At 34.2% G+C, this 13,690-nt stretch overlaps 1 protein-coding gene across 1 annotated transcript in view; it reads left to right on the top strand.

Annotated features, from left to right (window-relative positions):
- Iqcm (IQ motif containing M) overlaps nt 1-13,690 on the top strand; it is a 301,720-nt gene that overhangs the window by 87,050 nt on the left and 200,980 nt on the right. The window contains exons 6-7 of the mRNA XM_048813853.1: nt 5,567-5,735; nt 9,708-9,732. Coding sequence (XP_048669810.1) covers nt 5,567-5,735; nt 9,708-9,732 — 194 coding nt within the window. The remainder of the gene's footprint in view (nt 1-5,566; nt 5,736-9,707; nt 9,733-13,690) is intronic.

The following is a 13,690-nucleotide window of genomic DNA, read 5'->3' as shown; positions in this document are numbered from 1 at the left end:
TTCCATTCAGTTTTGTAGGGAATACAAAGCAAGTAAAAGACTTTTAATTAAATCTCGATATGACAAGGAGATATGTGGAAGACAGCAAAATAACATGAACTTGTGTTATAATATATTTTTAAAAAGAGAATCTAAAATAGTATTAAGGAAATGCAAAGTCAGGAAGACTTCAGTGTGAGTAGTAAAAAAAGTCAACATTTCTTTTTTTTCAAACTTTCAAGAATAGCTGCTATTTAATGAACTCCTTGTTAAACTGATGTAACCGTTTTGGTTTCTTTCCAAATTTTGATATTGCAGTTTCCCACATATTTAAATCTCAGAGCATTTTATTCTGTCCTGCTGGCTGATAACTGGGATTACTCATAAGATTTCTTATTTTTTCCACCTATCCCTTTGTAGCCTGCTCCTGTGTACACACACACACACACACACACACACACACTAGAATTCAGAATTTTTATTTCTCCGTGGCTTTATCTGTGAAGATTGTTGACTCAGGGAAGGGTTTGTGAAGACTTAGTCTGATACATGACTTTGGTTGTCTTCAAACTATCAGCTTATAACTTTTGAATGACTTTGTGGAATAAACCGGAATTTGTTGCATGTCACCTTGTGTGCCTGGCTTCTGAGGAAGAATCATTAGCATACATCAGCGTGTGAATGATTACCTTGAGGATTTTAGTGGAGGCTTTACTGCTTCCTGAAGTGGAAAAGTTATAGCTATATTTTCTAGTGTGATACCTATAGACTGGAGAAAATAATGCCTGGCCTTCTCGGCTGCATGAGTCTGTTTTGTGGGTAAACAAGATAAAATATTTGAAAATGCTCTGGGCTCTCTTGTAGAAATAAGTTATATAGTTTTTAGTTTCATACTGGGCTTGGCTTTTTAGCGATCAGAAAGATTCCCCTATTTGCCTGTGAGATTTAACCTCTTTGGAGCAATTCTTATTCCCCAGTGTTTATTTACATAGCTACTCAGATTACTAATGAGTCAGAAACACAAAACCACTCCAAGTCAGATATTGTCCTCACCCCAACAGAGTTTCAGAATTAAAAAGGAGATTGGAAAGTGTATTGTGGTTATCTGAAAATACGTGAGATCACTTATTGTAGAAGTTCATTAAGGGAAGTAGGGAGATCAGGAATACTGCTTGGGAGCTGGAGAAGGCTTTGAATGAGTCAAAAAAGTTTCATGAAAAATGTGAGGGCTGTAGACCTCTAATAAACTCCAGTGTTTTCCCTTCATATTCCCGTAGTCTCTTGAAGGTTCCCAATTGTAAAGTGCATGTTCTTTCCCTTGATGGCATCTTCATAGATACTAATATTCTCAGGTTTTCTGCAAGTTCCTTGTTATGAAAGAATTTCACTTACTTTGAGTTGTGTTTGAAATATATGATTTACTGTGTTACTTTTCTAGAGATTTTGCCTTTTTTGATAGAGGACAGGGACTCTTGAGTGAATGGAAACAGTATATAGAAAATCAAAATGTCTTAGGATGTGTATTTACTAGGATGTCTCTGAGTTAACATGGACTCTTTTATTATTTCATGTTATGTCTTTGCCTCCCTAAACAACACTCAACATAAGATCCATTAAATGAATAAAAGCAATCAAGTGAGATAATTACTTTTGAGTGGTCTCTAAATTTCTACAAAATTTAAGCAGTCCATGTGTAACTATTAAATTGAAAGTTTTGGGAAAGAATATATGTCGATGATTAAATATTAAAAGGAAGATTGGAAATGTGAAAATAGTTTAATTCATTTGTAAAGCAGTATTAAACTCATTTTTGCCTTTTAAAAATTTTAGTATTTCTTAGAAATAAATGGACAACTAAATCTCCCCATTGCTAAAAAATAATAATTAAAAAAAAAAGGTTACTAAAGAAATCCCACCAAACAACTTCCAGGAGACGGAAGAAATCTGTGGGTATCTGCTGGCTGACTTTTGCTCTTTCAAGTTATTTACCTTAAACGTGTTTAATAATTTCATTTACTTTGCAGTTTCATAACTTGTGCCTTCACAGTAATTCCAAATTCTCTTTTAAAGTACTTACATAACAGAGAACTTTTCATTCTATATTTATAAGTGCTATTCACAAATAAGATTTTGCTTTAAGCCTTTTTTTAAAAAATCAATATTTTTGAAGAGGAATGAAGAGAATGGACCTATTACTTTTCTCCTGGGCACACTGCATGCAATAAAAACATGAGAGCTTTACTCTGTGAAGGAGCCAATTAATTGAAACCTCTCTATGCAATGCTGTCCCTTCTTCATCTCTCCCATTAGATGACAAGGTGTGATTTGAACACAGAATAGTGAGCCCATAAGGATGATTTGCTTTCCTCTTTGTAACATTAAGCAGTATGATCAGTCTGTGCTTTTTCTAGATAAATATTGTTAACCTACATGGATTCACCTAACAGGCAAAACAGTGTATGATTGGAGAGGAGTTGTGACTACAAAGTCTTTACAGTTTCCTCAAGAGCCTGATAAGAGTCTCTCTGGACCATCAGCAGTATTTCGGGGCTATTTCACTGTAAGTGTTTATAAAACTGGATGTAGAGTTGAGTTATCATTTTCCCCTCATCAAATTGTTGAGTTAATCTTGATGAGTATTTATTATGGAGCTATTTTATTCCTAAGATAATTTCTCTGTTGAAATTAATGCTGTTATTGTGTTTTGTATAAATCTTAATTCATTTATAGATGCACATATAATTTCTTATATGGCAAGCACTAGTGATCAAAGTGATCATCACATGACTTGCCCCAAATGTAATAGTTCATCAACTAGTTTTTTTTCTTTATTATTTTTATTGATAATGGTTGTTGAATTTTTTTAATGTGTTTATTTATTTTGTTTAGGTAAATATGACAGCAGAATGTATTTGATTCATTGGACACAATTGTAGCACAACTTTTCATTTCTCTAGTTGTGCAGTAACTAGTTTTGTTTTGGTATATAGACTATCACAAAAGTATCATGGAAGCCAATGGAGAAAGAAGACATTCTGCTAACCGCATGATAATTGAAGGATTATTTTAAAAATTCCTAAAGTAATTCACGACCACTTACTAATGATTTTTGGAATGTGGATTCTAATCTAGGACATGGGAACCTGTGACCTGAATGTGGGGGCTTCATTTAAGTTCATCTGTTCACTACGGCAAGTTCTAAGATGTCACTATGCAAATATTAAGAGAAATTCATGTGAATCAGACATCTTTATCAACAATTTCTTCTTTTCAACATTTTTTAGTTGTTGATGGGCCTTTATTTTTATTTATTTATATGCAGTATGGAGAATCAAACCAGTGCCTCACACATGCTCTACCACTGCACCACAACCCAGGCCACATCAACAATTTCTTAAAAAGACCTTAAAATAGCATTTTTATAACATGTCCTCTTATATTATCTGCATATATGTTTGGGTTTCTTACATCTCCCACATGTTCTATTCTGTGTATGAATTTGTCTCATCCCTTATCTTTTTCTGTTCATAAAACTGTTTTTTTTAATTGACTTGCCATTTGTTGCCATAATAAATTGCTACCCATTGGGCTGATTAAACAAAAACAACAAAATTTTCTGACAGATCTGGATGCCGGAAGTCCAAGATAAGGTGCTGGCAGGGTTGGCTCTCCTGAGATCTCTCTCGTTGGCTTGTAGACAGCTGCCTTCTCACTGTGTCCTGTGTGGCCTTTCCTGTCACTATGTCCTGTGTGGCCCTTCCTCTGTGAGCCTGCATCCCTGGTGTCTCTCACTCATAAGGACATTGGTCATACTGGGTTAGAGCCCCATCCTTATGACTTTATTTAACCCGAATTAGTTCCTTAAAGGCCTTTTTTCCAAATATGGTCACGTTGAGAATTAGAACTTTACTGTATGAATTTTTGGAGGATACACTTTGATCCCTAACACATTAGACAAATTAAATATATTTAAAAATTCCCCTATTCCGTAGTTCTTAATATGTCATGTTAAAATATAAAAGTTGAATTTTATATTTTTCTTGTGCAACCACTACTTTAAAATTATGTCATTAATTAGCTTATTTTTCTAAATTATTTCTACATCAAATTTATTAAAACTAAATTTTACAACCTCATTTAGATAAGGAAATTATATGAACATTGTATTTCCTGAAATGTTAATAGTCATTGTGATTCACTATTTTGGAACATATTTATTAATCCTCTGTTTTTAGAACATACTTGTTAATCACAATGTCTGTCTGTTGTCATTGGCTAATGGAATATATATTTGTAATGTGTGCATATTCTTACCAAAAGTAATATCCATAGAAAACTGTTTACATTCTAGGGAAGTTGAAACAATGAATGAACCTCAGCTTCTAACTTCCCTGCCCTGATTTAGAAAGTGCTCCAGTTGCGTGGAGAAGTTCATGAATCATTTTGTGAGGAATATTTCCGCCAAGGGTATACTTGATAGTGGAAAATCCCAAATGCAAGACTTAAGAGTGTTTATTCATTGCTGAATGAAAAGGGAAACTAGGAGATAAGAGACTGCTGACCCTGGCTTTGACCCAGTACGTAGGATTTTGGGATAGTGCACCTGTCTACAGTGTTGGAGGTATACAAGAGTGGAGCTCCGAGGAGCAATAATGGGCCTTTAGTATTGAGTCTAGTTAGAGGTAATTCAGGTTGTATCTTACCTTTTGTACCAAGTATTTGTGCATGGGTATGGCGAATTAATAAGAGGCATGAGATTCAGTCTTTCAATTTTGTTTGTACTGCTCCCTGCATTTGCATTTTCACCATTAGTCTAAATAAATGGCTTCTTTCAGTGAGTATCCCCCTTTACTTATCCTTTAAAATCTGGCACTCCCAGAAGGGGTCAAACATCAGGTTCTAAATTGTGTGTGTATGTTTCACTTTTTAGATAATGAAAGTTATAAAAATATTTAAAACTTAAATTGAAATAAGTAAAATAAACAGAGCATTAAAATTTACTGTTTTAACTCTTCTTAAGTATGCAGTTCAGTGGTATTAACCTCACCCACATCACTATGTAACTGTCACTACCATCCATCTCCTGAAGTTTTCATCTTTCAAACTAAAACTCCATACCTGTTAAACACTCATTCTCTATTAATCTCTCCCCTGATCTCCTGGCAGCCACCATTCTACTTTCTGTTTTTATGAAATTGACTACTCTTGGTATCTCAAGTAAGCAGAATGATATTTGTTCTTTTGTGACTGGTTATTCTCACTTAGTAGAATGTCATACAGGTTCCTTCAGGTGTATCCTGTCAGAACTAACTTCCTGTTTAATGCTGAATAATATTGCATTTTTGGTATATACTCCATTTCATTTACCCACTCCTCCATCAGTGGACATGTGGGTTTCTTCCACCCTTTTAGTATTTTGAAGAATGCTGCCATGAACATGAGTTGTGAAAGTATTGAGTCTCTGCTTTCACATCTGGTGGGTTTGTACCCAGAATTAGCATTTGGGGTCATAGGCTATTTCTCTATTTAATATGTGGGGAAGCATACTGTTTTCTATAGTGGCTACACCATTTTATATTCCTATTAGCATTGCTCAAGGGTTCTGGCCTCTCCGCATCCTCACAAACACTTGTTGAATCTTCCTGTGTTTTATATCCTAATGTGTGTGAAGTACTAAGTCTTCCTGATCGGAGTTTATCAGTTCAGAACACAGGTAATGGGAAAGCTGAGAATAGTGAAACCTGCATTGTTAAAAGGCAAGTGGGAACAAGGATTCAGGAAACTCAGTCTTTTATTGGAAGAAAGATAAATATAACACATTCTGCTTTGAAACATGCTTTATAGTTCAGCTATTTATATCAAAACCTTAATTTGCTCAAATAAGAAAACTACTATGAATATATCTTCTTTGGGCAAAGGAATACTAGCCCTTTTATGCCTGAAGTGTTTTTTAAAGTATACTTGGTATCCTTGTTTTTTTTAGTTCTAATTAAATAATAATTCAATAGTACTACATGTCTTTGTGTTTTAAAGTTCCATTTCTCCAACCACAGGCTTATTGTGTTAGAACTTCCAATTATTTTAAGCAACTGTACATATGAAGTTTAAAAAAACAAATCCAAGCATCCTGAAGAAATAGTAACTAATGTTACATTTTATGGCCTCTGCAGTACTGAGATATTTATAGCATTAATTATCTTGAAAGATAATATTTATCTAAGGTAAATGAGACCTATGAATACAATACCTCATGCAACATAAAAATGTAATATTCCATTACAATCAGAAAGGAAAGGCCACCAGCTCCAACTTTCTTCGTGCAATTTCATGTCATAACTCTTCTTTAAAAAAAGGTTTACTAACTTTATGATAATGAATGAAGCAATCTTGGAACACACAGCCTGGAGGACTATAGTTGCAGCTAAAACAACAACAACAACTTTGTATTTGTCAATATTCTGAGATGGAAAAGTAATGCATTTATCAATATTCTTAAAAATTGGTTAAAGCCAATATTGAGAGAGACTTGTGTAAGTAGTTAATTTCTAGCTAATATTTGGAAACAGAGACGGGAATGAAATAGCTTATTCGTTAGTTGTCATAAGGCAAGTCTCTTCTCCAGGAGTGGCTAACAATGCTGCAGAGGCCATAGGGCTCAGGAAAGGGACTGTGCCATTTGGTGATACCCTAGAGTGAGAATGAGGTGAAAAGCAACCGGCCATCCAGGCACACATGCGTGTTGTGGCGATGACAGGGTGCAGGGGTGGCCAGGTGGAGGAAAAAAGAGTTCCAACAGTGCTGGGCTCAGAGATGCACACCTGTAATCCCAGCAGCCGGAGAGGCTGAGGCAGAAGAATCTTGAGTTTAAAATCAGCCTCAGCAATTTAGCAAGAACCTGAACAACTCCGTGAGACCCCATCTCTAAATAAAATATGAAAAGGGACTGGGGGTGTGGCTCAGTATTTAAGCGCCCCTGGGTTCCATCCCTGGTATAAAAGTTCCAGCAGCACAAAGAGGTGGGAAATGAGGTGCCTTAGGAATTGAGTGTTCAGTGTGTCCAAATCACAGACTGCAAGAGGAAAAGTGACAAGTGATGAAACTGAGATCAGCAAGGACCAATCATCAAGGGTTCCCACAGTGACTCTATGCCTTAGGACAGGAGGGAGCCATTCACTCACTTTAGCTTCTTAACCCTCAATTGAAAAAATTATTTGCCTAACCTTGATTCATGGAAATAGAAGATTACAAACAAATAGAACTTGGTCTCATAATTGGTTGATCATAAATTGTTTTTCTATTTCAAAGAGCACATTGTGGGCCTTCTGGACTTAAGGATTCCCAGTCTTCTCCCTCAACCTTCCAAGGATCAAGCTTAATGAAAGGGGAGGAGAAAAAAGCTTTGCTATTTATATTTTTTATTAAAATTAAAATACAGTTTCACCTCACACAAATAATAGTATTTTGTAGAAACATTTTTAAAGATGAGAAAAAAGTTTCAAATGTAACTTAAATTGTTCATATCAGGTTAATTTTAACCATAGAATGAGTTGCCTAGATTTTAACAAAAGAATTTTATCATTTTTTTTCTTTGGAGAATGTTCTTAAGCCATTTCAGTAAAAACAAGTATCATAAGAATCTAAGAATATCTTTTTCTTTTAACTTGAAAATTTCAAGTTATATATTTATTTTTTATAATGCTTTACCAAAGTGTACTATCAGAAGACTGAACAAAGTTGAAAGATTTTGTTACATAATGAAAAATAGTAAATACCCTTTTATTTTAAACATTTTCTCATTTCTTTCTCCCACATTACATTGTCTTAGCTCTGTTCTTTTTCTTTCCTCCTCAAAAACATTTGAAAAGGTATTGTTATTATTTTTATACTCTTGATTTTTCTCCACTATTGGATTATATTTGATAAAAGATGGTCAACTTCTGATATTTCAGTGAATTAGCACCAATCATCATAGCTACTAAATTTTGTCTATTGGTTCAAATGTTTTTCTAATTTTTAAAAATTATTTTAGTTAAACATTACTTTTTGAAAATACTGTGTAGGCATAGGACTAACTTAGGTCCTGAGTTAATGGTTAAGTAATTAAAAAAAATATATTTTGAACAGTATTCCAGCACTTTATTCTGACCTACTTTTAAAAATTTGTTTTGGTCCTCTAATAAGAAATAGTGATGTCTGGTGCTGTGTTTTATCATCAAACTTCAAATTTTAATTTTAAATGCATATTTCTTTTCCTATGAAGTCTCAAAGATTTTAATATTTATGAAATATTGGCAGATATTTACTTTGGAAAAATATATATTTAATTTACATAGTTGTTTCAGTGGTCATGTTGTCTTGTAACAGTATTAACTGGGCCCGAAGTGTATTTCTGTAACTATATTTATTTATTGTATTGAATCTTTCTTTCTAGGTTACCTTTCTTTCTATCATTCTAGTTAGGAAGATGCTTATTGGGGAAAATAAGGAATGTACTCCATGCAAAATTCCTTTAGCAGTAAATAGGTCAAGGCATGTATTCAACTGTTCTCGCAAAGTTTTAAGAGAGCACTCTTGGCAAATGTAAGACCTGAATTGTAGTATTACTTGGATTTACCAGTGTACCACCCTGTAGCCACATCAATATACCCACAGTAAATGATTTTCAAATGCAGAGAGTTAAGTAAACTAGGATAAATTTAAATTTGTACCTTGGGATCTATTTAATTTCTTAGAGAAAAAAATCTTAGTATGTGTTTTCCATTTCTTTTATTATGAAAGAAAATAAAATTTATTATTATTATTGGATTTTTACTTTTGGGAATTACTTCCCACCCTTTCTTTTTCTGTAGAAGCCAAAAGATTCAATCCAGTTCTCTCAGTCACATCTGCCCCTCTGTTCTAAGATGTCCTCAGGTGGGAGAGACACTAGAGGATCAGGAAGCCCACAAGCCTTAGTAATCATGTTGATAATAGTTCTAAGTAGCCAGTCAATGTGTTTCCAAAATCTAAGACATGAAACATGAAAAGCTGAGTTTAGAGAGCATTTGAACAGGTATTAGGTTAGGGAATGAACAGACTGTGTTTGCCCTAGGGACCCCTCACCCTCCTGGAAGTTAGGTACACTTGTTCTCCAGTGAAGGGAACATTAACTAAATTTCTTAAAAAGTAATGAAAGAGAACAAACTGTAAAAAGGCAGCCAAAAAAGGCAAACATCTGTTACTGAACATGTCTCACTTGACTTCCTTTTAATGTTCTTAGAATAAATTTATGAACTAGGGAAGGTTTAGCACTAATTAACTTGTTTTCATCAAACAAAGTGCATCAGACATGGATGTTGAATATGAATGAAAGCTCTAATAGTAATAATAAGTAGATATAGAAAGTGCTGATGGCCAGGGTTATAGCCACAGAATTTGGAAATTGTTATGACTGTTAATATTATGTTGAGTTGGATTGGCTGTAATTTGCTTTATTTAATGTTCAGAAAAATATTTTGAAAGTTGTGTATTCAAGGGATAGGAGTATGGGTCAGTAGTAGAATGCTTGCCTAGCTTGAGGGAGGCCCTGGGTTTGATTCCTGTTACCAGAATTTTTTTTTTAAAGGAGTATAAATCGTGTATGTTCATTAAACAATAGATGAATTAGGTGAAAGATTTTTATTTTTTATTTTTTTGGTTATGTACCTTTAGGCTAATGAGATGTTAACATGATTTGGAATAACAAATAGAATGCTACTCATTATGAAAAGTTTTGTATCACAAGCAGTAGCAATAGTAATAGTTGTAGTTTATTGTAGTTGTAGAGATCCATAAGCCTTTATTTGAACCAAAACTCTTGGGGCCACCCATTTTTAGGAATTCAGGAAATTTTGAATTTTGGAAGGGTAAAAAGGTAAGTAGATCTTCAATCAAACCTATAATCAAACCGGTTAATATCTGCAGTAAAGCATGTGAATATTCTCACTAAGTGTGAGATCTTGGCCTTGTGTAACTGATTCACTTCAGGTTTTGCCACCAAAATCGAGGTGAGTTGTTTTGCCTTCATATGTTTTAACAAAAAATGTCTTGGTTTTTAGTGCTTCTTAAATTTTAAAGTTTCAGATAAGGAACTGTGGACTTGTAGCAGAAGTAGTAATGACAGAAGTAGTTGAAATTGATGGAAGAGAATGGGGAAAGACAAGGGGACACACACAGCAAAATTAGTAAAAAGCATAGCCATGATGATATAATGGGAAGAGGAAAAGGGAGAAAGTATGGGTTTAGGGTTGTTGTATATATTTTCCCCTTATAATTGTTTTTTATTTTATTGATGAAAAAGACATATAGTCTGTTTGAAATGAACTTTTCTCCCCATTTCTCTTCTCCGGAATCAGTGACCATTCTCATTTTGTCAGGCAGCTCTCTTGCTGGTTTCTGTTTTTCCTCTTCCAGGGTCCTTCACACTCACTAGAAGGCCCCCTTTTGGATTACAGGTGAGGCATGTTGCAGTGGCTGCTTGGAAGGACCAAGTCTACAAATGCAAAGCATTTCCGAGTGTTTTGCAAACACTTAGGATTTAGGAGTTCCTACTAATGAAGAATAGGTCACAAATAGTGAGACCTGGTTAGAAATAAATGGGAGACCACACAGTGGTTGTCTTAGGAAATTTTCAAACAATGGAAATCATACCAGTAAGGAAATGTTTCAAGATCCAGGACTTGAGTCTTCAATGATTGATTCCTTTTCTGATTCAGTTTTATTCTTCAACCAAACATGCAGTATAACTTTTAACTTCTAATTAATTTCAAGTCTTTTTATGCTTCTTTATCTGTTATTATGCCTGTTACCACCTATTTATGACCATTCTCTAAAGCTTTTTAATGTTTGTTCTTTTTAATATGTTAAAATATTCTTTTTTTGTAAATTAAATTATGCTTGCATTATATATTGGGTTTTTTCCTTTCTTCTTCTTCTTTTTTTTTTTTTTTTTACCATTTGAGCAAGTTTTATTTTTGTCTAACCAGTGGCTCTGTCATGACAAAAAAGTATCATATGCTAACTATTTTTTAGTTGGTACAGATGTTGCTTATGTAGTATGATTAATCCCTGAAAGAATAAATATTTTAAAATATGACATCAAAATTATATCAATCATATCAAACTAAGCTACATCAGTTGTGTTTAACTAAAAAAATCCCATCCATGCGAATGACTGCAAAGCTTCAAAAAGCAAATGAACAAGACTGTGCTAGGAAACAGGCAATACATATATTTGGAAGAAAACTCAGATGAGCCTAAAGTAAGGAGAAAATCAACCATGTTTATTAAGATAATACTTTATAACCTTAGTTTTTCTTTCAAAAATATTTTCTGAACATCTTTCCATACTAGTATATTCTTTTGAACATTGAATCAATGTAGCATCATTTCATTAATGAATATAACTCATTGTTGTATATTTTGACAGTAGAACAATTTCTTAACAGAACATGGCATGCTATATTGTAATTAATTGTTTGGGGGCCATTCTTACTTTCTTTAAAGTAAATTCCTTGCAGTGGTATGTTTTTACACCCTTCTCCCTGCCACCTTTTTTTCCCCCCTTTTGTTATATGTCGTCAAAGTGCTATTTTTGGATTACAAAAATTTTTTTTAAAGATTTTCACTGCTTCTTCTACTAAAAATCAAAAGTACACAAAGAAAACACATAGCTATGACCAGTCAAAAGTAGATAACCATGCATGAAAAGGCTTGGGATAGTATGACTGGATTGCAGTTAGCAAGGGCTTGTTATAGTTTGGATGTGAGGTGTCCCCAAAAGCTCACACATAAGACAATGCAAGAAGGTTCAGAGGAGATATAATTGGTTATAAGAGTTTTAACCCAAATAGTGAATGAATCCCCTGGCAGGGATTAATTGAGTGGTAATTGAAGTGGTAGGGTGTGGCTGGTGGAGGTGGGAACTGGGGCGTGGCTTTGTGGTATATATTTGTATCTGGCAAGTGGAGACCTCTCTCTCTGCTTCTTTATCTCTATGTGAGCTGCCTCCCTCTGCCACACTCTTCCACCAAGATGTTCTGCTTCACCCAAGGAATGGAGCTGGCCTTCTGTGGACTAAGAGCTCTGAAATCATTGGCCTTAAATAAACTTTTTCTTCTCATGCAATTGTGTTGGTTGGGTCCTTTAGTCACAGCAGTGAAAAGGCTGACTAAAACAGGGCTTAATGAATTATAGATGTTAATAACTTTATTTACTACATCGTTACAGCATTCATTTGATTCTTTCTAAAAGACTTTATGATAGCTTATAAAATATGTACAACATGAATCTGTAAGCAAGAACATCAGGTGTTATGGAAAAGAGAATAGAAAAGAACAAATTAAGATTTAGTTAAAGTTCCTAATTTGGCATATTAGATGTTTGTAATAACTAGGCCACAAATTTAGCTGTGCACACTTCAACGGCTAATAAAAGAGGACACAGTGATTAGTCACTTGATTCAGAGTTTTTCCATGAAATAAAAGCAAACCAGAAAAGTTAACCATGTGAATGCTTATGAAGAAAGTACAGTAAAATAAATGTAATGAATGATGTGCTCAAAATATGCTTTCTCGAAATTCAGTAATATATGCTAAATATTGACCCTAATGTAATCACATAAAGCAGAATTTGGTGAAAACACCTTTATAGGGAAGTTTGGGGAATATGGATTGTTGTGGTGGAAGAGGAATGGAAACAATATCAGCTTGGTGTTCAGCTCCTGCTGGTTTAGTTTAATAGAATTTAGGATATCATGAGGAATGGGGAAATACCTTCTTGCCCTTCCTATTCCATGTATTGCTAGAATCAAACCCAGTGCCTCATATGTACTAGGCAAGGGCTTTACCACTGAGCCACAACTCCAGTGCTTGTATTAGATTTCTTTTTAAGTTGATTGTCACTTAGGCATTTTGTTTTCCCCTTTTACTTCATTTAGAGAAGCTCCAGTAATTTTGTGAGTCATTAGGACTTAATTATAATGGGATTCAGAACTGCTAATCAAATGCACTATGGTCAAAGACTGCCCCAATCTCCAAACTACATCCTGTCTCTGTTTAGAGGATTTTGATGGGGAATTTTATAGAACTGTGCTTCTCAAACTTGAATGTGCTCATAAATGCCTATGAATATTATTCTTAGATATGGATCCGATTCAGGACATATTTAGAGTTATATATCAATTTATTTAAACTGCCCAGAATAAGTGAAAACTATTATTAAAATACCTGAACATTTGTTAGAAATATAGAATTGCATGCCTCACCTCATCTATTGAATGAGAAATCTGCAGTGATTTATAAGCACATTAAAGTTTGAGAAGCTTTGTTTTAGATAATTCCCTATAACATTTTTGCTTTTAAATGAGCTTCTGATTATTTTTTTTCAGACAAAGTAGATATTGAAGTAGATATTCTATGATAAATTTAGTTACATGGTAGGATAAAACATGTATTTTCTATCCTAGTGGCTTGGGAAGTTGAGTCAGGAGGATTGTGAGTTCAAAGCCAGCCTTAGCAACAGTGAGATGCTTAGAAACTCAGTGAGACCCTGTCTCTAAATAAAATACAAAATAGTGCTGGGGATGTGGCTCAGTGGTCGAGTGCCCCTGAGTTCAATCCTTGGTACCAAAAAAAACCCAAGCATTTTCTTGTGAAAGTTGATTAGTGAGTATAACTGATCAAAAAAAAAAAAA

This window comes from Marmota marmota, unplaced genomic scaffold (assembly GCF_001458135.2).
Source record: "Marmota marmota marmota unplaced genomic scaffold, marMar, whole genome shotgun sequence".
Classification (NCBI taxonomy): Eukaryota; Metazoa; Chordata; class Mammalia; order Rodentia; family Sciuridae; genus Marmota; species Marmota marmota.
Note: the sequence above shows the minus strand (reverse complement) of the source record. Positions and strands in the feature narration are given on the sequence as shown.